The sequence below is a fragment of the Salmo salar genome, chromosome 02 (genome assembly GCF_965601325.2).
Source record: "Salmo salar chromosome 02, fSalSal1, whole genome shotgun sequence".
In the NCBI taxonomy this organism is placed as follows: Eukaryota; Metazoa; Chordata; class Actinopteri; order Salmoniformes; family Salmonidae; genus Salmo; species Salmo salar.
This window is the reverse complement of record NC_138292.1, coordinates 74,879,127-74,905,291: the sequence shown is the minus strand read 5'-3', so window position 1 is coordinate 74,905,291 and position 26,165 is coordinate 74,879,127. Positions and strand designations below refer to the sequence as shown.

Below are 26,165 nucleotides of genomic sequence, written 5' to 3'. Positions count from 1 at the left end.
TGTGTGTGAGCTAGCATGTGTGTGTGTCAACAAGATGTGAGTGTGTGTGCGTGAGTGGACGTGTGTGTGTGTTTGATGGTATCTCACCTAGAGCCTTGTTGCTGTGCCAGCACCTGTAGAATATGAGGGGGGTGACAGCAAACACCAACACAGCCAGACTAACACACACAATGATCACCACTGAGGTACCTGGAATACAGGGAGGTATGAGGGGTGATAAATGACAAAAATTAACCGTTGAATGTTTGATGTATTTTATTATATATAGTTTTACGTAAACGTGACTTAAACGTGTGAATGTGTGATGTTAAATGATAATTTCTTCATGTCAGTGTATTTATGTATTGCACTATGATAAATACACTGACAAATAAATAATGTATTTCTAAATATGTGACTACATTTCCCATTTGAGCCTTACGTACCATTTCCAATACATTTTTTTGTTTATCATAGTAACCCTAGCAACAGTGCATGACTTCCTGTTGGCCTCTACATCATCAGTAGGACAACATGGCCATCACTACATCACTAGACATTAACCTCTCTAGGGTAGGGGGCAGTATTTTCACGGCCGGATGAAAAACGTACACAAATTAAACGGCCTACTACTCGGGCCCAGGAACTGGAATATGCAAATTATTAGTAGATTTGGATAGAAAACACTCTGAAGTTTCTAAAACTGTTTGAATGATGTCTGTGAGTATAACAGAACTCATATGGCAGGCAAAACCCTGAGAAAAATACAAGCAGGAAATGAAAATCTTGTGGCTGTACTATTTTCAAGTCATTGCCAATGGAACACACAGTGACTAAGGATTCATTTTGCACTTCCTAAGGCTTCCTCTAGATGTCAACAGTCTTTAGAAAGTTGTTTGAGGCGTCTATGATGAACAGAGACCGAACAAGAAGGCTGGGAAGTTGGTAACCCAGGGAATGACATCACTTCATTGGCGTGCGTTCATGAGGGAGGAACCTCTGTTCCAAAACGTTTTTCAAGACACAGGAACCGTCCGGTTGGAATATTACTGAAGTTTCACGTTCTAAAGGCCCTAAAGATTGATGCTTTACAACGTTTGACATGTTTGAACGAACGTAAATAGATTTTTTGAACTGAACACGCGAACAACAAGGAGCTATTTAGAGTTTATCGAACAAAACAACATTTGTTGTGGACCTGGGATCTCTGGAAGTGCCTTCTGATGAAGATTATTAAAGGTAAGTGAATATTTCTAATGTTATTTATGCATTTAGATGACTCCAAAATGGCGGCTATGTGTATTTTTCTGAGCGCAGTACTCAGATTATTGCAAAGTGTGCTTTCCCAGTAAAGTTATTTTGAAATCTTTCACAGCGTTAGCATAACCTCTAGAGGATACAATCCCACTAAAGGGATTGGTTGGACAACAACCAGTGAGATAGCACGGTGCGAAATTCTAAACAAAATAATCTCAAAATTAAAATTCAAGCATTACACGGCATTTTAAAGATACTCTACTCGTTAATCCAATCACATTGTCCGATTTCAAAAAGGCTTTACGGTGAAAGCAAAACGTTAGATTATTTTAGCATAGCACCTTAGCAAAAAAAAATAGCCATTTTCCAAGCACGGATAGCCATCACAAAACCAGATATACAGCTAAAATTAAGCACTAACCTTTGACCACCTTCATCAGATGACACTCCTAGGACATCATGTTAGACAATACATGCATTTTTTGTTCGATCAAGTTTATATTTATATCCAAAAACCAATTTTTACATTGGCGCGTGACGTTCAGAAAATGTTTTCTCCCCATAACCTCCGGTGAATAGGCACATTGAATTTACAGAAGAACTCATAAACGTTGAAAAAATTGATAACAATTATTTAAAGAATTAGAGATAATCTACTCCTTTATGCAACCACTTTGTCAGATTTCAAAATAACTTTACGGAAAAAGCACATTGTTCAATATTCTGAGTACAGAACTTAGCCTACAACCACAGCGTCGACAAATCTCTAAAAATATGTTCGAAATATTTACTTACCTTTGCTGATCTTCGGCGGAACGCACTCAGATGGGCACCCACTTCCACAAGAAATGTTCATTTGTTCTGCAAAGTCCATCATTTATGTCCAAATACGTCCTTTTTGTTGACCCATCCAGAACACTTTACAATGCCATGTGGGGTGGACGCAAATCCATAGACAAAATGTTCAAAGTTCCATTACCGTTTGTAGAAACACATCAAACGATGTTTACAATCAATCCTTTAGGGTATTTTTTTACGTAAAATTGCGATAATTTTACAACCGGGCAATAGGTATTCATCCCAGAAGAAAAATAAAAAAACAACGAAGTCATGTGCACGCGCAACATAAGACACCTGTCCTCAGACTGGCCAGTGATTGACTGAGCCATAATTTTCTGCCCGGTAACAGGTGACGGAAAAAAACAGTTCCTAAAGATTGTTGACAGCCAATGGAAGAGTTAGGAGGTGCAACGTAAATCCTACGTCACTGTAGTTTTTCAAGGGATTCAAAAGAAAAACTACATTTCTAATTTCCCCCACTTCCTGATTCAATTTTTCTCCGTTTTTTTGCCTGCCATATGAGTTCTGTTATACTCACAGACACCATTCAAACTGTTTTAGAAACTTCAGAGTGTTTTCTATCCAAATCTACTAATAATATGCATATTCTATTTTCTGGGCCAAAGTAGTAACCTGTTTAAATTGGGTACGTTTTTCATCCGGCCGTGAAAATACTGCCCCCTAGCCCCAACAGGATAAAGGTGATGTTCATCTATAATTCTTTGAATGACAGTATAACCTGTTATGGCTAGGTGGCAGTATTTTCACATCCGGATAAAAAACGTACCCGATTTAATCTGGTTATTACTCCTGCCCAGAAACTAGAATATGCATATAATTATTAGCTTTGGATAGAAAACACTCCAAAGTTTTTAAAACTGTTTGAATGGTGTCTGTGAGTATAACAGAACTCAAATGGCAGGCCAAAACCTGAGAAGATTCTGTACAGGAAGTACCCTGTCTAACCATTTCTTGGCCTTCTTTGCCATCTCTATCCAAAACTGAGGATCTCTGCTGTAACGTGACAATTTCTACGGCTCCCATAGGCTCTCAGAAGGCGGCAAAACGGTGAATGATGTCTTTGCAGGCCATGGCTGAAAAACAGTAGCGCATTTGGATAGTGGTCGTTCTGAAAACAATGAGACTGGGGCGCGCGTGCACGAGATGACTCCATGTTTTTATTTTCAGTCTTTGAACGAAAACAACGACTCCCGGTCGGAATATTATCGCTATTTTACGAGAAAAATAGCATAAAAATGTATTTTAAACAGCGTTTGACATGCTTCGAAGTACGGTAATGGAATATTTCGAATTTTTTTGTCACGATATGCGCCGGGCGCGTCACCCTTCGTTACCCTTGGATAGTGTCTTGAACGCACAACAAAACAGCGCTATTTGGATATAACTATGGATTATTTGGAACCAAAACAACATTGGGTGATGAAGTAGAAGTCCTGGGAGTGCATTCTGACGAAGAACAGCAAAGGTAATCCAATTTTTCTTATAGTAAATCTGAGTTTGGTGAGGGCTAAACTTGGTGGGTGTCAAAATAGCTAGCCATGATGGCCAGGCTATCTACTCAGAATATTGCAAAATGTGCTTTCAGGTGTTCCGCTAGCGGAACGTCTAGATGTAAGAGGTTAATATTTTATCAACGTTTATGACGAGTATTTTTGTAAATTGTAGCGCTGATTCACCGGCAGTATTGGAGGCAAAATATTTTCTGAACGTCACGCGCCGATGTAAAATGCTGTTTTTAGATATAAATATGAACTTGATTGAACAAAAAATGCATGTATTGTGTAACATGATGTCCTAGGAGTGTCATCTGATGAAGATCGTCAAAGGTTAGTGCTTCATTTAGCTGTGTTTTGGGTATTTGTGATGCATGATAGTTGCTTGGAAATGGCTGTGTGGTTATTTGTGTCTATGTACTCTCCTAAAATAATCGAATGTTTTGCTTTCGCTATAAAGCCTTTTGGAAATCGGACAACGTGGTTCGATTCAGGAGAAGTGTATCTATAAAATGGTGTAAAATAGTCCTATGTTTGAGAACTTTGAATTATGACATTTTGTGGTTTTAAATTTGGCGCTCTGATTTTTCACTGGCTGTTGAATAGTGTGGGACGATTGCATCCCACCTACCCTACAGAGGTTGAACTTAACAGCACTCTCACTCTGTCTTGCAGGAGAGTCCAAGGATGGAGAGTCTACAGAGGAGAAAGGGGGGGAATGGTGGCGGTTGAAAAAAGTGAAAGTGAAGGAGGCAACACTCGACACTATGGAACACAAAGCTTTTACTATCTCATCCTGGAATATACAAGGTCTGAGGTCATCTGCCTTTGGCCTGAAGAGCAGGAACCCAGACTTTATCAAAGAAATTGGAAATACAGACATTGTCATCCTACAAGAAACATGGTACAGAGGAGACGGACCCACTGGTTGCCCACTAGGTTACAGAGAGCTGGTAGTCCCATCCACCAAACTACCAGGTGTGAAACAGGGAAGAGACTCAGGGGTATGCTAATTTGCTATAGAGCAGACCTAATCCACTCTATTAAATTAGTCAACATTTTAATAACCAACACAAATGGGTCACAACTCCTGCAGATCTGTCAGATGCTGGGTATGTACATAGTCATTGGCTTCGAAGAGACTCCTATGGTAGGTACACCTACAGCTCATCACTTGGCTGTAGTACTGTAGATTACTTTAACACTGACCTCAACCCAGAGTCTCTCAGAGTGTTCACAGTCAGCCCACTAACACCCCTATCAGATCACAGCAAAATCACAGTCTACCTGAACAGAGAAATACTCAATCATGAGGCATCAAAGCCAAAGGAACTGCACAATATTAAGAAATGCTGTAGATTGAAGGAAAGTAGTGTAGAAACCTACCAAAAAACAATTAGGCAACAACAAATTCAATCCCTTTTAGACAACTTCCTGGACAAAACATTTCACTGTAATAGTGAAGGTGTAAACTTGGCAGTAGAAAGTCTAAACAGTATATTTGATGAAGAATGCAAAAACCTAAGAAAGAAATTGAGAAACCTATCCAATCAAAAACATACACCCAGAAAACCTAAGTCTACGTCTTCACTATGGTGAACCACTTTAAAAAATACTGAAATACACAAAGGAAAAAGAAGGAACAGCATGTCAGAAATTGCCTCAGTGTAATTGCAGAATCCATAGAATCTAAACAACACACTAAACAAACAACAACACAAAGAGTTATCTTTCCAAAATGGAGATGTGTGGAGAAGCCATTTCTCCAATCTTTTTGTCTCTATAACAAAGAACAAACAGCAAAAACATACGTTATCAATTACAAATCTTAGAATCAGCTATTAATTACGCAATAAATTGGTACTTTGACCTTTGCCTGTCCTGACCCTGTGCCCGCCCACCAGACCACTGCCTGTCTCTAACCCTGAGCCTGCCTGCCGTCCTGTACCTTTGCTCCTCCTCTGGATTACCAACCTCTGCATGACCTGAGCCTGCCTGCCGTCCTGTACCTTGACCTCTGCTCTGGATTATCGACCCCTGCCTGCCTTGACCTGTCGTTTGCCTGCCCCTGTGGTTACAATAAACATTGTTACTTCACAGTGTGCACTTGGGTCTTAGCTTGAATCCTGATAAGCCAATCATGGATAGTTGGAAGGTTGCCGTCTTTCTGTGGCTTAACCTACAAGGCTTGTAATGAAACCATTTTATTCGTATTTACAGATGGCATACAAGTTTGTTATTAAGGCACATGAATGTTCACGTATTCGAGAAGGCATTTCTGCCAAAAAACGCATTTTGATTAAAAAAAAATTTACGTTCATACGACTCTCCTGTGAAGTCGTGACTTGAGACAGGCCTAGTTTCCTGAATCAGGTCACATATCAACACATTGACGAGGGCACTAGTACAGTCTGCCGCACCCGGCCCCACCCTACTAGAATCTGAAGTCAAATGTCTACTGTTTGCTGATCTGGTGCTTCTGTCCCCAACCAAGGTGGGCATACAGCAGCACCTAGATCTTCTGCACAGATTCTGTCAGACCTGGGCCCTGACAGTAAAGCTCAATAGGACAAAAATTATGATGTTTCAAAAAAGGTCCAGGTGTCAGGACAACAAATATAAATTCCATCTAGACACCGTTGCTCTTTTGCACACAAAACTACACATACCTCGACCTAAACATCAGCGCCACAGGTAACTTCCACAACTGTGAACATTCTTAGAGACAAGGCAAGGGACTTTTATGCCATGGAAAGGAAGATAAAATTGGACATACCAATTAAGAGTTGGCTAAAAATTCTTGAATAATTCATAGAACCCATTGCCCTTTTACTGTTGTGAGGTCTGGGGTCCGCTCACCAACTAAGAATTCACAAAATGGGACAAACACCAAATTCAGAGTCCGCATGCAGAAATCTGCAAAAAAGATCCTCTGTAAAACACCAAAATACAGTGGGGAGAACAAGTAGAGCTAAGTATCAAAATCCAGAAAAGAGCTAATAAAATTCACACCCACCTAAAAGGAAGCAATTCCCAAACCTTCCATTCCAAAGCCATCACCTACAGAGAGATGAACCTGGAAAAGACTATCCTAAGCATGCTGGTCCTGAGGCTCTGTTCACAAACAGACCCCACCGAGCCCCAGGACTGCAACACAATTAGACCCAACCGTTGCCCCACCTGGTTTCTGACCCCTGCCTGCCTTGACCTGTCTATTGCCTGCCCCTGTTGGATTATTAAACTATAGTTTATCTGACGTGGTCTGCATCTGGGTCTAACCCTTTTCTACTTTAACTATTTTACATCACTGTATATAGACACATGACATTTCAAATGTCTTTATTCTTTTGGAACTTGTGTAAGTGTAATATTTGCTGTTCACTTTTTGTTTATTTCACTTTGTTCATCCATTTCACTTGCTTTGGCAATGTAAACATTTGTTTCCTATGCCAATAAAACCACTTGAATTGCAGGAGAGAGAGAGAGAAAAAGAGAGAGAGAGAAAAAAAGAGAGAGAGAGAAATAGAGAGAGAAAGGGGAGAAATAGAGAGAAAAGAAAGATGGAGTGAGATTTGTCTAATGCTTGACCAGATATTGTTGTTTCTGTCTATAGCAGCACATTAAAGTTGTCTGTTGGTGAAAGATTGATTGCAAGGGACAAGTCCATCATACCTGCTGTCTGTGAAGGACCAACACTGATGTCTCCTGATGGAATGAATGTTGTGGTGACATGAGGTTTGGAGGTGACAGTTGATGGTTTAGGAGGAGCTGTGTGTAAAACAAAAGAACAGGCAGCCACAAATACTGTCAACATTTTACTTTTCTCTAATGAAGTCATGAAGCCTGTAACAAACATTAACATCTGAATTTGTCAAGACAAATGTACTTAAAGGTTCACTCACCATCTGTAACTGTGAGACGCACCTCTTGGTATGAATCTTTTATAGATCTGTCGACTCCACACCAGTAGGTCCCAGAGTCTGACTTCATCAGATTCTTGATGGTAACAGTGAAGTCTCCATTTCTTTTGTCAATAATGGTGTATCTTCCTTTCTCAATATAGTTCTTGTTCTTCTGAGTTTGAACCAGAATGTCATTGTAACTGTCACATTTCTTCCTACAGAAGTACTTGTCATTGCTTTTTACAAACCATTTATCTGCATATGAGCACTGAATTGTGACCTGTCCTCCAACAACTCCAGTCGCCTTAGTGATGACTGACTCCACAACACAGAGAGCTGTAAAACAGAAACATACGGTCACTAAAGAGGAACTGGACCTCTTTGTCCTCAACACCATCATAGTCCTACTGTACCCATCAACAGAGAGCTGTAAAACAGAAACATACGGTCACTAAAGAGGAACTGTCTTCTTTGTCCTCAACACCATCATAGTCCTACTGTACCCATCAACAGAGAGCTGTAAAACAGAAACATACGGTCACTAAAGAGGAACTGGACCTCTTTGTCCTCAACACCATCATAGTCCTACTGTACCCATCAACAGAGAGCTGTAAAACAGAAACATACGGTCACTAAAGAGGAACTGGACCTCTTTGTCCTCAACACCATCATTGTCCTACTGTACCCATCAACAGAGAGCTGTAAAACAGAAACATACGGTCACTAAAGAGGAACTGGACCTCTTTGTCCTCAACACCATCATAGTCCTACTGTACCCATCAACAGAGAGCTGTAAAACAGAAACATACGGTCACTAAAGAGGAACTGGACCTCTGTCCTCAACACCATCATAGTCCTACTGTACCCATCAACAGAGAGCTGTAAAACAGAAACATACGGTCACTAAAGAGGAACTGGACCTCTTTGTCCTCAACACCATCATAGTCCTACTGTACCCATCAACAGAGACATGAGATAAGTTAAGTACATTCTACCATGAATATGCAGATATATCATCTGATCATATCTCTAGTGTATCACATTCTGGCTCCTTATAGACAAATCATTATCTTAGTATATTATATCATCCAGACAGTATCCAGTCTAGTACTATAGAAACTGATACAGACTACAGACACTATACAGTCTAGTACCATAGAAACTGATACAGACTACAGACAGTATACAGTCTAGTACTATAGAAACTGATACAGACAGACAGACAGACAGACAGACAGACAGACAGACAGACAGACAGACAGACAGACAGACAGACAGACAGACAGACAGACAGACAGACAGACAGACAGACAGACAGACAGACAGACAGACAGACAGACAGACAGACAGACAGACAGACAGACAGACAGACAGACAGAACTCACCTGAGAGGAGACAGCAGGAGACCACATGGAGTATCTTCATTCTGGACAGTTAATCCTCAGTTACTATACTGTTAAAGTTACTTTACTATCACAGTTACTATACTGTTAAAGTTACATTACTATCAAAGTTACTATACTGTTAAAGTTACTTTACTACCACAGTTACTATACTGTTAAAGTTACTTTACTAACACATTAACTGTACTGTTGAAGTTACTTTACTATCACAGTTACTATACTGTTAAAGTTACTTTACTATCACAGTTACTATACTGTTAAGCTACTTTACTACCTCAGTTACTATACTGTTAAAGTTACTTTACTTCCACAGTAACTATATTGTTTAAGTTACTTTACTATACTACCAGCTAGCACAGGTCCACAACAGCTTCTCTGTCAGCAACTAGTTTGATAGCAGGGTGTTTCTTAATTGAAAGCTCCTCCCTCATCTGACACCCCCACCCTCTCCTCTGTCTCTCTCTCTCTCTCTTTCTCTTTCTCTCTTTCTCTGTGTTTTTGTCTCTGTCTTTTTGTCTATCTCTGTCTTTAAATTAAATTAAATTCAAAGGGCTTTATTGGCATGGGAAACATGCTTACATTGCCAAAGCAGAGTGTCTGTCTGTCTCTGTCTCGCTCTCGCTCAATTTCAATTTAAGGGCTTTATTGGCATGGGAAACATATTGCCTAAGCAAGTGAAGTAGATAATAAACAAAAGTGAAATAAACTATCAAAATGAACAGTCTCTCTCTCTCTCTTTCTCTCTGCATGTCAAGGAGATGAGTATAGTGATGGTGGTGGTGGAATGGGTGGGCATTATCCTACACATCCTGTTGATTTCTATGTAGTGACCTCAGTGTCTCTAGGTCTATATGTGCTGCAGAATGAAACTGGTTCAAACCAGCCGGAGGTTAGACTTCTAAACCACAAGACAACTCAGCTAGCTGTGGTGACTAAGTGTTAAAACTGTTAATTGACTGCTCTGTTCTAAGGTTACCATGTTTGTTTCAGCAGAGAAGGAACACATTGTTGACATGATGACAATATAGTTAAAGTAAACATCAATATATTTTATTACTTTTTTCTGACATTTAATTGATCCAAATACAGTCTTTGTAAATGATCAACTCAACAGATGAGTTTCTGAACAGAAGAAACATCCCTCCTCTACAACCCAACTCCCCTTAATGAATGATGTCATCACATAACAGACAAGCTACTGAGATCTCAGTAAACCAATAGAACGACCTCCACATCGCCCCCTACAGAATGTTATCAGTACTGATTAATAAATCTACTATAATCTCCACCACCAGTCATCTCTCTCTCTCTATTGAGCCTGGGGACGAGGTTACAGTTATTCTAATGAACTATATGTTTCAACTCAGTCAGTTCAGGAAGTTAAGTGGCATTCCGTTCATGGATTGAGAATTCCACATGGAAAATGATGGTCATCAATGATACATTTAATTGCGATTCATTGTCTGTATTGAAATGGTATTCAATTTAATGGAATTGGACCCCAGCTCTGGTAACAAGAACACTGTGTCACAACCAGACGATCAGACAACCTCTTCTCTTCAGACTACAGACCATAGAATTACATATTAGAACTTAATTACATAATAGACTTTAATTAGTTCTACAGAGTCAATTCAGAGTCAGTAGCTGTGACATCGTCGAGGCTCTGGTAGACAGCCAATGCTTTTTGGTCCAGCGCCTGATAGGCTGATTGGTAGAGGGTGGGGTCATGAGCAATGCATTCTGCGTCAGCGTGGACACGGGCTGAGAGTCCACTGCATTCTGGGTAGAAGTTCTACTTTCTTCATCCTCCTCATCATCAACATGATGTATTTCACAATTATAAATACACTGACATAAAGAAATGATGTATTTCTAAATATGTGACTACATTTCCCATTTAAGCCTTATGTACCATTTCCAAGAATGTTTTTTGTTTATCATAGTAACCCTAGCAACAGTGCATGGCTTCCTGTTGGCCTCTACATCATCAGCAGGACAACATGGACATCGCTACATCACTAGACATTAAACTTAACAGCACTCGCACTCTGTCTTGCAGGAGAGTCCAATGATGGAGAGTCTACAGAGGAGGGTGGGGGGGATGGTGGTGGGGGAAAAAAGTAAAAGCGAGAGAGGCAACACTAGACACTATGGAACACAAAGCTTTTACTATCTCATCCTGGAATATACAAGCTCTGAGGTCATCTGCCTTTGGCCTGAAGAGCAGGAACCCAGACTTTATCAAAGAAATTGGAAATACAGACATTGTCATCCTACAAGAAATATGGTACAGAGGAGGTGGACCCACTGGTTGCCCACTAGGTTACAGAGAGCTGGTAGTCCCATCCATCAAACTACCAGGTGTGAAACAGGGAAGAGACTCAGGGGGTATGCTAATTTGCTATAGAGCAGACCTAACCCACTCTATTAAATTAGTCAACATTTTACATCTGGCTAGAAATTAACAAGGAAATGATCTCAACAGAGAAAAATGTCCTCATGTGTACTACCTAAATCCCCCCAATAGAATCCCCATACCTTAACGATGACAGCTTCTCCATCCTAGAGGGAGAGATTAACCATTTCCAGGCCCAGGTACATGTATTCTACCAGTCTGTGGGGACCTAAATCCCAGAACTGGACAAGACCCTGACACTGTCAGCACACAGGTCGACAAACAGCTACCTGGAGGTGACAATATTCCCTCCCAAATATGCCCCCCTAGACCCAACTAGGATAAAACAACCAACACAAATGGGTCGTAACTCCTGCAGCTCTGTTGCACGCTGTGTCTGTACATAGTCAACGTTAGGCTTTGAAGAGACTCCTATGGTAGATACATCTACAGCTCATCACTTGGCAGTAGTACTGTAGATTACTGTATCACTGACCTCAACCCAGAGTCTCTCAGAGCGTTCACAGTCAGCCCACTAACACCCCTATCAGATCACAGCAAAATCACAGTCTACCTGAACAGAGCAATACTCAATCATGAGGCATCAAAGCCAAAGCAACTGCACAATATTAAGAAGAAAGTGAAGGTGTAACTTGGCAGTAGAAAGCCTAAACAGTATGAAGACAGCAAAACCCTAAGAAAGAAATTGAGAAACCTATCCAACCAAAAACATAGACCCAGACAGAAGTAATTATATAATTTGTGCAAATTATGCCTATAGAAACGCAATTGGGCAATTTGGGCTTATTCTGGACAGATTTTGGCAAGAGTGAGCCCTCTCTCTTCGCCTCTTCCTCTCTGCTGAAATGATGTCACCAGAGTAAGCATCCGAGTGAGCGAAACAGCGCCCCTCTATATGTAGCCCATGTATCTGATGCTGTCTGGACAGAAATAGTATGACATGCTCTGTTTGTCCAGACAGCATCAGATACATGGTCTACACATACGGAGACAGAGGGGCGCTGTTTCACACGGATGTTTTAACCCTCCATAATCTAAACCCTGTCTAAACCGCAGGGGTTGGGAGGGGGGGGGGGGTCATACCGAGGATCATTTAGTTATTTGATTTGGAATTTTAAAACCCATTGTCACAACTTCTGCTGAAGTCGATGCCCCTCCTTGCTCGGGTGGTGCTCGGCGGTCGACATCACCGGTCTTCTAGCCATCATTGATCAGTTTTTCATTTTCCATTGGTTTTGTCTTGTCTTCCATCACACCTGTTTCCAATCCCATTAATTACTTGTGTATTTAACCCTCTGTTTCCCCTCATGTCCTTGTTGGTGATTGTGTGTTATGTTACGTGGGTTTGTGTATCGGTGTGCGACGGGTATCCTTTACCCATTTTATTTTGTACTTTGGTTTTGGAGTTTGTTTTTTCATTAAATACTCCATATTAACCAACTTGGTTTCTCCTGCGCCTGACTTCCCTGCCACCTACATACACGAATATGACACCCATTGATGTATAAAAATATATATATATACATAAATTATTTGAATTTGGCCTTCATTCTGTTAGCCCATAAACGCATTGACTTACAGATTCACTACATGTCAAACCCCTTGTAGTATAAGAATATATACACTTGTAGTATAACAATACATACACAGTTTTAGAACACCTACTCATTCAAGGGTTTTTCTTTATTTTACTATTTTCTACATTGTAGAATAATAGTGAAGATATCAAAACTATGAAATAACACATATGGAATCATGTAGTAACCACTTTTTTTAACAAATCTAAATATATGTTATATTTGAGATTCTTCAAATAGCCACCCTTTGCCTTGGTGATAGCTTTGCACACTCTTGGCATTCTCTCAACCAACTTCATGAGGTAGTCACCTGGAATAAATTTCAATTAACAGGTGTGCCTTCTTAAAAGTTAATTTGTGGAATTTATTTCCTCCTTAATACATTTGAGCCAATAAGTTGTGTTATGACAAGGTAGGGGAGGGGTATACAGAAGATAGCCCTATTGGTAAAATAGTAAGTCCATATTATGGCAAGAATAGATCAAATGAGCAAAGAGAAATGACGGTCCATCATTACTTTAAGACATGAAGGTCAGTCAATAAGAAACATTTCAAGAACTTTGAAAGTTTCTACAAGTGCAGTCGCAAAAACCATCAAGCGCTATGATGAAACTGGCTCTCATGAGGACAGCCATAGGAATGGAAGACCCAGAGTTACCTCTGCTGCAGAGGATAAGTTCTTTAGAGTTACCAGCCTCAGAAATTGCAGCCCAAATAAATGCTTCACAGAGTTCAAGTAACAGACACATCTCAACATCAACTGTTCAGAGGAGACTGTGTGAATCAGGCCTTCATGGTCGAATTGCTGCAAAGAAACCCTACTAAAGGACACGAATAAGAAGAAAAGACTTGCTTGGGCCAAGAAACACAAGCAATGGACATTAGACCGGTGGAAATTTGGGCCTGGAGTCCAAATTGGAGATTTTTGGTTCCAACCGCCGTGTCTTTGTGAACGGATGATCTCCACATGTGTATTTCCCACTGTGACGCATGGAGGAGGAGGTGATGTTGCTCTTGCTGCTGGTGATTCGATGATCCACCTCTACGCAGACGACACCCTTCTGTATACTTCTGGCCCCTCTTTGGACACTGTTAACTAACCTCCAGACGAGCTTCAATGCCATACAACTCTCCTTCTGTGGCCTCCAACTGCTCTTAAACGCAAGTAAAACTAAATGCATGCTATTCAATCGATCACTGCCCGCACCTGCTCGCCCGTACAGCATTACTACTCTGGACGGCTCTGACTTAGAATATGTGGACAACTACAAATACCTAGGTGTCTGGTTAGACTGTAAACTCTCCTTCCAGACTCACATTAAGCATCTCCAATCCAAAATTAAATCTATTATGGGCTTCCTATATCGCAAAAAGCATCCTTCACTCATGCTGCCAAACGTACCCTCGTAAAACTGACCATCCTACCGATCCTCGACTTCGGTGATGTCATCTATAAAATAGCCTCCAACACTCTACTCAACAAACTGGATGCAGTCTATCACAGTGCCATCCGCTTTGTCACCAAAGCCCCATACACTACCCCCCATTGCAACCTGTATGCTCTCATTGGTTGGCCCTCGCTTCATACTCGTCGCCAAACCCACTGGCTACAGGTCATCTACAAGTCTCTGCTAGGTAAAGCCCCGCCTTATCTCAGCTCACTGGTCACCATAACAGCACCCACTTGTAGCACGCACTCCAGCAGGTATATCTCACTGGTCACCCCCAAAGCCAATTCCTCCTTTGGTCGTCTTTCCTTCCAGTTCTCTGTTGCCAATGACTGGAACGAACTGCAAAAATCTCTGAAGCTGGAGACTCATATCTCCCTCACTAGTTTTAAGCACCAGCTGTCAGAGCAGCTCACAGATCACTGCACCTGTACATAGCCTATCTGTAAACAGCCCATCTATCTACCTACCTCATCCCCATACTGTATTTATTTATTTATCTTGCTCCTTTGCACCCCAGTATCTCTACTTGCACATTCATCTTGTGCACATCTACCATTCCAGTGTTTAATTGCTATATTGTAATTACTTCACCACCATGGCCTATTTATTGCCTTAACTCCCTTATCTTACCTCATTTGCACTCACTGTATATAGACTTTTTGTTTTATTTTGTTCTACTGTATTATTGACTATGTTTTGTTTATTCCATGTGTAACTCTGTGTTGTTGTATGTGTCGAATTGCTGTGCTTTATCTTGGCCAGGTCGCAGTTGCAAATGAGAACTTGTTCTCAACTAGCCTACCTGCTAGCCTGCTTAAATAAAGGTGAAATAAAAAAATATAAAAAATATAAAATGGTGTGGGGGTGCTTTGCTGGTGACACTCTCTGTGATTTATTTAGAATTCAAGGCACACTTAACCAGCATGACTACCACAGCCTTCTGCAGCGATACGCCATCCCATCTGGTTTGGGCTATCTTTTGTTTTTCAACAGGACAATAACCCAACACACCTCCAGGCTGTTTAAGGGCTATTTTACCAAGAAGGAAAGTGACGGAGTGCTGCATCAGATGACCTGGCCTCCACAATAACCCGACTTCAACCAAATTGAGATGGTTTGGGATGAGTCGGACCGCAGAGTGAAGGAAAAGCAGCCAACAAGTGCTCAGCATATGTGGGAACTCCTTCAAGACTGTTGGAAAAGCATTCCAGGTGAAGCTGGTTAAGAGAATGCCAAGAGTGTGCAAAGCTGTCATAAAATGCAAAGGGGGGCTATTTGAAGAATCTCAAATATAAAATATATTTTCATTTGTTTAACACTTTTTTGTTTACTACATGATTCCATGTGTTCTTTCATAGTTTGTATGTCTTCACTATCATTCTACAATGTAGAAAATAGTTGTAAAAAATAAAGAAAATCTCTTGAATGAATAGGTGTTCTAAAACTTTTGACCAGTAGTGTATATACAAAAATGTTTGAATTTGGCCTTAATGCTATTAGCCCATACAAACGCATTGACTAACAGATTCACAGATAGTCCCCCAAAAAATCTAAAGGAAGTTTGTTCTGAAGTGTCTGTCCCATATCTGAGAGATCAGGAAATGTTTTATTGTATTTTTTATATATATATATGTGTATATATATATTTGACCCCTTGTCTTTCGCACTAAACTAGCTCCGTATATACTTCAATAATTTTTTTAAAACTGGTACCAGGGCCTTCATACGAGTCTTGTTATTCTTGTGGGTGTCCTAGAGCAAAACAACCGACTTGTACATGTTCATGAGAGACTCACCTTTCCACAGAGGGGTTATTAGTGTGTAGTCCAAACTGTTCGGATGCAAAAGAAAAACAGAGAACACCATGGTGTTGGTGAATCTCATCTTTCCATAGAGGGGTCATACCAATACATTTATTGGTGAATTATATTAACTATGCATTGAACTGCATCCATCTATTCTGACAACATCATGGAATTTGGAGTCAAATATAACCTATTTTAAAAACCTGTTATGAAGTTGTATTTGTAGCATAAACTGTGAATTTCATATTTTTCACTGATATTATGATTGTCTGTTTGTTTCATATCTGCTAAGTAGTTCAAATGCTCTCAGTTTCACTTTAAGTTGCTGATGTCATTTTTGTATATTTTATTTAACTTTTTTTTTCTGTTGATGTTTTTTAACCTGCTGACTTTATCACTGAGCTCCAGAGCTGGTGTGGAAGCGCAACTTCCTATATGTGTTTTTGACTGTAGGCATGCTCACCTTGGCTGATAGTAACACTGGCTGATAGTAACCTTCGCTCCATCTTTTTATCTTTCCCTCTTTCAACTTTTCTCTCCACTCCCCTTCTGTCCACGTTAAAGGGCAACCTATCACGGCCCCAGAGCTAGTGTGTGGACGGAGCCTGGTACAGCTGAGGCTCAACAGGGCTAACCTGGAGGCTGCTGGTCTGAACGCTTCCTCTTCTTACCTGGCTGACCCCAAGGAGGCTAACGGCAAGGTGTGGTTCCAGGTTGGAACACTCTGGAGGTGAGAACAAATTTCCTCAATTTGTGCCAAATGATTATGCAACACTGGAGGAGTAATTGACTATGTAAATAAAACATCTACCTTACTGCCTTTTGTCTTTTCTCCAGACCAGCACCACCCATGCTGTCTACTCCAACAGCCTATTACTTTAAGAAGCTGCTGACTCCTTCACTGGACCAGGGAGCCTTCCTTTCTCCTGTATCTATTCCCTGGAGAGCAGCCTGGATGTAGCCGTCAGACCTACCTGGGTGAAATATCATATGTTTACACACTGTGTTTGCCAAATTACATTTTTCCTGGTTTTCATTTACATTCAAATTGAACCCGTGATCCTTGACGTTGCTAATGCCATGCTCTATCAACTGAGCCAAATCTGACTTAGATTGATACTGCACCAAAACTCCAACATTTTTCATCCTATATCTTGCTCTCCATCTTGTTTTTAAATAGTGAGTCAACATGTTTTCAACACTTTTATTTCCATGACTATCAAAACAAATTTTCTCATGATCTCTTGTCTCTCTGCAGCTGAAAAATAGTGAGCAATATGTTCAGAACATCAGACATGTAGTGAGCAATATGTTCAGAACATCAGACATATTTATTTATTTTATTTTATTTCACCTTTATTTAACCAGGTAGGCAAGTTGAGAACAAGTTCTCATTTACAATTGCGACCTGGCCAAGATAAAGCAAGCAGTTTGACACATACAACAACAGAGTTACACATGGAGTAAAACAAACATACAGTCAATATTAGGGTGTGTTTGTCATTTGTGGGAGATTGTTCCGTGTTTAGTGTATGTCTACATTACAGGACTGTCAGTTTATCATTCGTTCTCTTTTGTTATTTTGTGTTCATTTTGGAGTGAATAAATGTTCAAAATGAACAACCGCATGCCTGCTGCGTTTTGGTCCTCCTTCACCGTCGATAAGCGTGACAGCAACCATTTTTTTTTAAAGTATGTGCTAACTTCATACATGAGTTTCAGGGACTCTAAACATGAAATACCTAGCTCTCAAATTGTTCAAGCATGTACAACTGACTGAACACTAAAACAAAATAACAAAACTTGCTGTATCGTCTATAAGCCATTGAGAGAGGGATAATGCCTGTGGATCACTATGGCTCCGTTTCAAATGGTACCCTATTCCCTATTTAGTGCACTACTTTTGACCATCTTAGTAAACAAAAGTAGTGCACTATACAGGGAATAGGGTGCCATTTGAGTCTGTGTTTAGAGGGAACAGTTCACCTTTCCCTCAGCGTGAATAGTTTATATAATGTCATCATGGTGACAACTGGCTATTGTTGGTCATCTAGAGCAAAGAGAAAAGGGTTTGGAATAAGACAAAGGGATTGGGTCAGATCTTTTCTTGTTATTAATCCACTGACTAATTGGAGATGTATTACGTGAGCGCAACACAGTTGAAACAGGCATATCTATAGTACAAACAGAAGACAAAAAACTTAAAGATAAAGGGAACAATGACAAGAACACTGGACAGTGAGCTCCAAAAGTATTGGGACAGTGACACATAATTAGTTGTTTTGGCTCTATACTCCAGCACTTTGGATTTGAAATGATTTGCTGTCGTTGAGGTTAACGTGCAGACTGTCAGCTTTAATTTGAGGGTATTTTCATCCATATCGGGTGAACTGTTTAGAAATTACAGCACCTTTTGTATACGGTCGAGGAGACCAAAAGTATTGGGACAAATTCCCTTATATGGGTATTAAAGTAGTAAAAAGTTAAGTATTTAGTCCCATATTCATAGCACACAATGACTACATAAATTAGTTGGATGCATTTGCTATTTGTTCTTGTTTGTGTTTCAGATTATTTTGTGCCCAATAGAAATGTATGGTAAATAATGTATTGTGTTATTTTGGAATCACTTTTATTGTAAATAAGAATATAATATGATTCTAAACACTCCTACATTAATGTGGATGCTACCATGGTTACAGATAATCCTGAATGAATTGTTAATAATGAGTAAGACATTTAAATGTCATACCCCCCCAAAAGAAATGCTAACCTCCCCTGTTGTTGTAATGGTGAGAGGATGTCTTGGGGGTAAGAAGTCAGCCATGTTAAATTGTTCTCTGGGTTATCGTGAGACATTAATCACCTCATAAATCATATGGTGTTCACCTAATACCACCCATCAGCCACCACACCTGTCCTGTTGATTTAAGGTTTTGGAGATTTATTTTAAGTTCGCTTAATTCGTTTGAAAACATCCAATTTATTCGACATGCCACCCAACAGAGCATATAGACTTTACCTTAACCACACCCCAGGTTACCATGGTTATCAGGCCATTGTTGCATTCCTTACGTATGAATGTTGATAGTTGTGATTCAACCTCTTCCAGACCCATTGTTAGCCTGAAGTCCAGTCAGTTTCTAATGACATTTCACTCCTTTACTCAGGGTCATTGCCAAACTGTTTATCATGACAAGGAGTGGCAAGGAGTGGAATGAGAGCTGAACATACGGGGACCCAGGCTAAGGTATTGTCCCTGGGAATATTACACAATGTGTCCCGTTTCCCCCACTCCCTGATAACCAGTGTATAAATGCCTAGCTTACAGGTGGGTTCCAGCAGTCAGCATCAACATTTGGTAAGTCAGTACTCCTCTCAGATCACTATTCATACTGTATGGTTAAACAAAGTTATTTTTGGTTTGGTGAAATTAATATATCTGAACAGATTAAGTTTGAAATGTTATAATACCCTCCAGAGAATTTGTATGTTTATGCTTAATGTCCAAAAATATATATATTTGATGTTTCGTAACATTTGTTTTTTTAACGTGGTTTATTGCAGTTAAAAAATATATGTTTTTTAATCACAATGAGAACCTGTATATAAAATTAAATCAAACTTTTATTTACAGTGCATTAAAAGTGACTGACTTTCCAGTAGATGTAAATTGTGGATAAAGTGTGGATGAATATAATAAGTGTATTTTCCTTCAGGTTGTGTTCCCGGTTTCTGCCCCTGTATAAGTAACTAGTGTTGATGAGGATGATCCTGGTAGCTCTGCTGGTTCCTCTACTGGTTCTGTCCAGCGCTGGACATACCTCAGGTACGCACAATTATACTATATATTTAATACATCAAAATATTTACAGTACCAGTCAATAGTTTGGACATACCTACTCATTCAAGGATTTTTCTTTATTTTTACTATTTTCTACATTGTAGGATAATAGTGAAGACATCAAAACTATGAAATCACACATTTTATATTTTGGATTCTTCAAAGTAGCAACTCTTTGCCTTGATGACAGCTTTGCACACTCTTGGCATTCTCTCAACCAGTTTCATTAGGTAGTCACCTGGAATGCATTTCAATTAACAGGTGTACCTTGTTAAAAGTTAATTTGTGGAATTTCTTTCCTTCTCAATGCATTTGAGCCAAACAGTTGTGTTGTGACAAGATAAGGGTGGTATTCAGAAGATAGACCCTTGAATGAGTAGGTGTGTCCAATATATATATATAGTATTCATTATGTAATATATATATATATATATAACGTAATGAATATTATATATGACAGACAATATATATCATTTGTAAAATAGATTTTCTCATTGAGTGTCTGCCATATTAAGAGATCAAATATATTTGGTTAGACAGTATAGGGATACATGTATTATGGATTAAGTATTGTATTTACTAAGTACTTTTATAGAGTATAATAGTATTTATAAACTGGGTGGTTCGAGCCCTTAACGCTGATTGGCTGGCAGCCGTGGTATATCTGTAAGGGCTGTCGTGAGAGAGAGTAGACCAAGGTGCAGCGGAGTTAGTGTTCATCATTGAATATTTAATCACAGAAAGAACACTATACAAACAAAACAAGAAAACTGACAGCCAAACAGTCCTGTCAGGTGCAAACACTAACAGAAACAATTACCCACAAAACCCAAAGGAAAAACATGCTCCTTCTGTGTGACTCCCAATCAGCAACAACGAGCTTCAGCTGTGCCTGATTGGGAGCCACACACGGCCCAAAACAAAGAAATAAAAAAACATAGAAAAAGGAACATAGAACGCCCACCCAATGTAACACCCTGGCCTAACCAAAATAAAGAACAAAAACCCCTCTCTATGGCCAGGGCGTTACAATATCAGACCGTATTCCAGGGGTATGACAAAACATTTATTTTTACTCCTCTAATTACATTGGTAACCAGTTTATAATAGCAATAAGGTAACTCGGGTTTGTGGTATGCATCGTGCCTAAGAACAGCCCTTAGCTGTGGTATATTGGCCATATACATATATTCATGCCTTATTGCTTAAATAACCCACCACACAACTGACTTCTGTATTTTCTCTGCTCTCTAGTCTCAGAACCTAAAAATGGAGGCATCAAAACAATGCAGGTGTATCATGATACCTCAACCTAAAAAGACGATGAACCCATATATTCCCAAATTCCCACAGGAACGATTGTCACCAGCTGCGAGGCGTGTCACGAACAAGCCGTCTGCAGCACCTCGCCCACGGCAGGTGACATCACATGCACCTGTAAGAAGGGCTTCTCCGGAGACGGCCTCATCTGCTTACCCGGCCACACCGCCACCGACGACCACCATGCCCCTCGCCGTGTCCGCCGCTCCTACCCCACCTCCAACACCAACCTTGCCCATGTCCGGTTCAGCTGCGGCTTTTATGAGTGCGCTGATGGGGAGGACTGCATCACGGTCGATGGCATCCAGCAGTGCGCCAACCCCTGCAAGAGCTACACGGTCCTGAACGACCTGTGGCGTTCCACCAACAACAATGAGGGCGAGAAACACTGTGACCGCAACGTCCACTGGGACGGCTATTACCGCATGTTCATCGGCAACCAGAGCGTGTCCATGCCGGACAAGTGTGTAGATTCGTTAATGTGCGGCACCCAGGCTCCCTTGTGGCTGGCGTTTCCTCCCCCCCAACAGGTGGATGAGATTGTCCAGAGTGCAGTCTGCGCCAGCTTCAGAGGGGACTGCTGCTGGGTGCAGTCTCAGCCCATCCACGTCAAGGCATGCCCTGGGAACTACTTTGTGTACAAGTTCGTCATGCCTCCCGGGTGCTACTTCGCCTATTGTGCATGTAAGGTTTCGCCCCCTGCTCTGCCAAGTTCTGAGTGGGGCTTGTTGTTGTTCCATCTTTTGAATTGAAGTTATGGTATTTCTTTTTTTAACTGTTTACTGCTTAGTCATTCACCAGCTGGTTATATAAACCATGATGTTCTTCTTATGGCCCTAGATATCAACAGTACTCAGCATATTCATCCATTCATATAGGCGTATTGTATGATTCTGGTGATACCAGCATGCTAGTTCTTTCAAAACATGAGCGATGAATGTTCCCTCATAACTGTGTCTCCTGTTTAACTCCTTGTTCCAGATGTGTCAGCTCTCACCACAACACCAAAACCAGTCACAACAACAACCACAACAACAACAACAACCACCCACAACAAAAGCACCTGTAATAATCACCACGACAACACAAACACCTGTTACGATACCCACGACAACACAAACACCTGCTAAGATCACCACAACACCGCAAACACCTGTTAAGATCACCACGATAATGCAGACACCTGTTAAGGTCACCACGACAACACAAACACCTATTAAGATCACCACGACAACACAAACATCCATAAATATCACCACTATGACAAAATCACCAGTAGATGTTGTCACCTCAACAAAAACACCAGTAGACAACAATCGCACCACAACAACAACACAGTCACAGGTTGCCACAACTACGCCAAAAGCAATGTGTGGTACATGCAGAGCGGGGGAGACCTGCGTGAGCACCAATGGGGTCACTTGGCGGTGTGAGAGGCCAGGTGAGTTCTCAGAAAACACCTGCTTGAGGACCTATGTACACTATTAGAAAGAAAGGTGCTATCTAGAACCTAAAAGGGTTCTTCGGCTGCTCCCATAGGAGAACCCTTTGAAGAACCCTTTTTTGGTTCCAGGTAGAACCCTATTGGGTTCCAAGTAGAACCCCTTCCCTAGAGGGTTCGACCTGGAACGAAAAACAGTTCTACCTGGAACCAAAAGGGTTCTCCTATGGAAACAGCCGAAGAACCCTTTTGGAATATTTTTTTTTAAGAGTGCATATGAGAATTTGTAATTCCTTCTTTTCATTTGGGGTTCTTGAATAACACTCTCCCGTTTTCTTTCTTTTCTCATCCCTCTCTCGCTCTCTCTCTTACAGATCAGCCTGTTTTGCTGCGACCTGAGCTGGTATGTGGGCGGAGCCTGGTACAGGTGGGTCTCAACAGGACTAACCTGGAGGCCGCTGGTCTGGACGCCACCACCGCTAACCTGGCCGACCCCCAGTGTAACGCTCACGAAGAGCGTGGCGGCATAGTATGGTACCAGGTGGAGCGCACAGAGGGCGCCTGCGGAAACACTCTGGAGGTGAGAACAGACGCCGACCCGTTTACCCCATTCCTCACCGGAACTTTCAATACAGAACTCTTGATGTGAGACATGTTGCCATCAACAGAAAATTATGAACAGATAAACTGAAATACAATAGTCCAAGAATTGTATTATTCTGGTGAGAGGTCCTCTCCTAGCTTCTAATCTTCTTCCCTTTTCCCCCTTTTCCCCTTTCACCAGACAAACGGAACTGACGCCATCTTTTCCAACAGTTTATTCATCTACCACATTGACGACGTGTCCTTCAGCCGACCCGTGAGCGTACCTTTCTCCTGTGCCTACCCTCTGGAATCAGAGACCAGCCTGGATGTGGCCATCAAACCCTACCTGTCGTAAGTGGAGACGTTACGTTACAGTAAACAATGTAAAACATGGACAATGTAACACAACAGGGGCGCAACTTTCAGTTGGGACATGTCCCCCTCCCCCCACATTCTGAAATTGCATTTTTGTCCCTCCCGAGTTTTATCATTGGAATGTGATACAATTCGAGGCAACGGTGTACTTTAGGACCATGCGGACGCCTCCGAGTGGTTTGGTAGGCTGTTTAGAGTGTTTACCGACTGGATTTAAAAATGATAATAATTATGTCCCCCCCACTTCTAAAAACAAAGTTGCGCCCCTGTAACACAATGTAACACAATGCAGGCTAACACGTGTCGGACTGTCAGTATTCTGTTAATGTATAGACAGTTATTACTCTAAACCTGTGGTTCTTGATGATCCTTTAGATAACTAGTTAAGAGTTTTGCACCTCCTCTGTCCACTCATCACAGTACTGGTTGTTCTGGTTGTTCCACCAAGATACGTAGCTGAAGCTGGCTGTGTAATAGTGTTAAAACTATAATAACAATAATAAGAATAATAATAATTTATTATCTTACCGATCTAAAGTGACTTTGGGTGTCTTGAAAAGTGCTTCAAAAATAATGTGTATTTATTATTATTATTATTCTAAATAATGATAATAACGATTCATTTTATTTAGCCTGTAAAGTGCATTTCTCACACTGCATCTCTTATTAACCAAATCTCATATTCGCCCATTTGACAGGCTGAAGGATGTCCAAGTCGGTAAGGGCTCCAAAGTGGGCTCCAACATGACTCTGTACCACAGCGACAACTTCACAAAGGCTTACCCAGCGGGCGGAGTCACCTTGCCGGTGGGTTCCGTGCTGCACGTGGGTGTGTCCGTAGAGGAGTCCGAGACGGAGCGTTTTGTGGTCGTTCTGGAGAACTGCTATGCCACGCAATCCCCCGACCCTGAGGACATCATGCGATACTACATCATTCAGAACAAGTATGTGTGTCTTTGTTCATACTCAAGGAACGTATGGAGGAGGTTTTCCCAGACACAGATTATGTCTGGTCCTGGACTAACAACACTTTAAATGGAGCTTCTCCATTGAGAATGCTTTTTACTCCAGGACCAGGCTTAATCTGTGTCTGGGAAACCGAACCCTAATATTTGTGTATTTTGGTTGCGTTATCTAACCTAAACCCTGGCCCTCCCTGTTTCCTAGATGTCCGACTGAATTCCGTCAGGTGAGGGTGGAGGAGAGCGGCTCGTCCCTCAGGGCTCGCTTCTCTGCTCTGCTGTTCCTGTACCAGGGGGACTACCGGGACGTATTCCTGCACTGCAGACTCAGCCTGTGTGACCAGAGGAGCTCCTCCTGCACTCCAGTGAGTCCTGCATCTTTCCCGCTGACTCATCCACTCTGTTTGTGGTCTCTCTCTGGTCTCCCTCATTTTGTGTGTGGTGGTTTCTGACTCTCCTGAGTCTCTCTGTCTCAGTGTCTGGTCTCTCTGACTCTCCTGAGTCTCTCTGTCTCAGTATCTGGTCTCTCTGACTCCTTCTCGTCTCTCTGTCTCAGTGTCTGGTCTCTCTGACTCCTTCTCATCTCTCTGTCTCAGTGTCTGGTCTCTCTGACTCCTTCTCGTCTCTCTGTCTCAGTGTCTGGTCTCTCTGACTCCTTCTCGTCTCTCTGTCTCAGTGTCTGGTCTCTCTGACTCCTTCTCGTCTCTCTGTCTCAGTGTCTGTTCTCTCTGACTCCTTCTCGTCTCTCTGTCTCAGTGTCTGGTCTCTCTGACTCTCTCTCGTCTCTCTGTCTCAGTGTCTGGTCTCTCTGACTCCTTCTCGTCTCTCTGTCTCAGTGTCTGTTCTCTCTGACTCCTTCTCGTCTCTCTGTCTGTGTCTGGTCTCTCTGACTCCTTCTCGTCTCTCTCCTCAGGTGTGCGCCAAAAGGAAATACCGCTCTGTTACCCCCTCCGTTCCCCTCAAACCCCTCACCATCGGACCAATCACCTGTGAGTACAACCTCATAAGTTATCAATCAAAACCAATAGGTGAATAGATGTCAATCAAACAAATTATTTTGATGTCAGTGAATGACACTCATGTAACTAAGTAACTAACAAACTAAATAACTAACAGTGTATTTGTTTTTGACTTTCAGGGTCCCAGAATGAAGATTGAACTTGCTTCCTGTATTCCTGTATCCTAAATAAACAATGAATACAGTTATCTAAATTATTTATGTGAAGTTCATAAACCTATCTCACCTATACATAATTTATGTCCTAAACCAAGCCATTTCATATTTAACATCTTACATACATCCAGTTATAAATAATGATTTTTTAAGGATATTTTTATATTTTTCTTACAGCTAGAATAATTGGCAAAACATTTATTTTTGAACCAACACAAACATCTCCCTTTTGTAGTTTAAACTGCTGCTAGAATATTATTTAATCCTATTGCTCCAAAATGCTTTGTATGTGCAGTAATTTAATAGTGTTAATAAAA

General features: G+C 41.0%; 2 protein-coding genes and 1 long non-coding RNA gene across 3 annotated transcripts; 2 read left to right on the top strand and 1 right to left on the bottom strand.

Moving 5' to 3' along the window:
• Positions 1-76: 76 nt before the first annotated feature.
• LOC145864342 (uncharacterized) lies at positions 77-7,816 on the bottom strand. Its single transcript, XR_014382908.1, has 3 exons — positions 7,493-7,816; positions 7,263-7,358; positions 77-189 (listed from the first exon to the last, which is right to left on the bottom strand). It is a non-coding gene; the product is annotated as an uncharacterized LOC145864342 (long non-coding RNA).
• Positions 7,817-21,258: 13,442 nt separating this feature from the next.
• Positions 21,259-22,739, top strand: LOC145864341 (uromodulin). The gene is made up of 2 exons (XM_082970029.1): positions 21,259-21,995; positions 22,293-22,739. Exons 1-2 carry the CDS (start codon positions 21,737-21,739, stop codon positions 22,439-22,441), a joined length of 408 nt encoding a protein of 135 aa, XP_082826155.1. The 5' UTR covers positions 21,259-21,736; the 3' UTR covers positions 22,442-22,739.
• Positions 22,740-24,422: 1,683 nt separating this feature from the next.
• Positions 24,423-25,832, top strand: LOC145864223 (pancreatic secretory granule membrane major glycoprotein GP2). The gene is made up of 4 exons (XM_082969469.1): positions 24,423-24,656; positions 24,880-25,039; positions 25,588-25,663; positions 25,813-25,832. Exons 1-4 carry the CDS (start codon positions 24,457-24,459, stop codon positions 25,830-25,832), a joined length of 456 nt encoding a protein of 151 aa, XP_082825595.1. The 5' UTR covers positions 24,423-24,456.
• Positions 25,833-26,165: the final 333 nt, after the last annotated feature.

Coding starts and splice junctions, on each gene's coding strand:
- LOC145864341 (XM_082970029.1), top strand. CDS start 21,737: ATGTTCATCGGCAACCAGAGCGTGTCCATGCCGGACAAGTGTGTAGAT. Junction 21,996..22,292: donor CTACTTCGCCTATTGTGCAT/GTAAGGTTTCGC, acceptor TCCTTGTTCCAG/ATGTGTCAGCTCTCACCACA.
- LOC145864223 (XM_082969469.1), top strand. CDS start 24,457: ATGACTCTGTACCACAGCGACAACTTCACAAAGGCTTACCCAGCGGGC. Junction 25,040..25,587: donor GGAGCTCCTCCTGCACTCCA/GTGAGTCCTGCA, acceptor CTCTCTCCTCAG/GTGTGCGCCAAAAGGAAATA. Junction 25,664..25,812: donor CACCATCGGACCAATCACCT/GTGAGTACAACC, acceptor TTTGACTTTCAG/GGTCCCAGAATGAAGATTGA.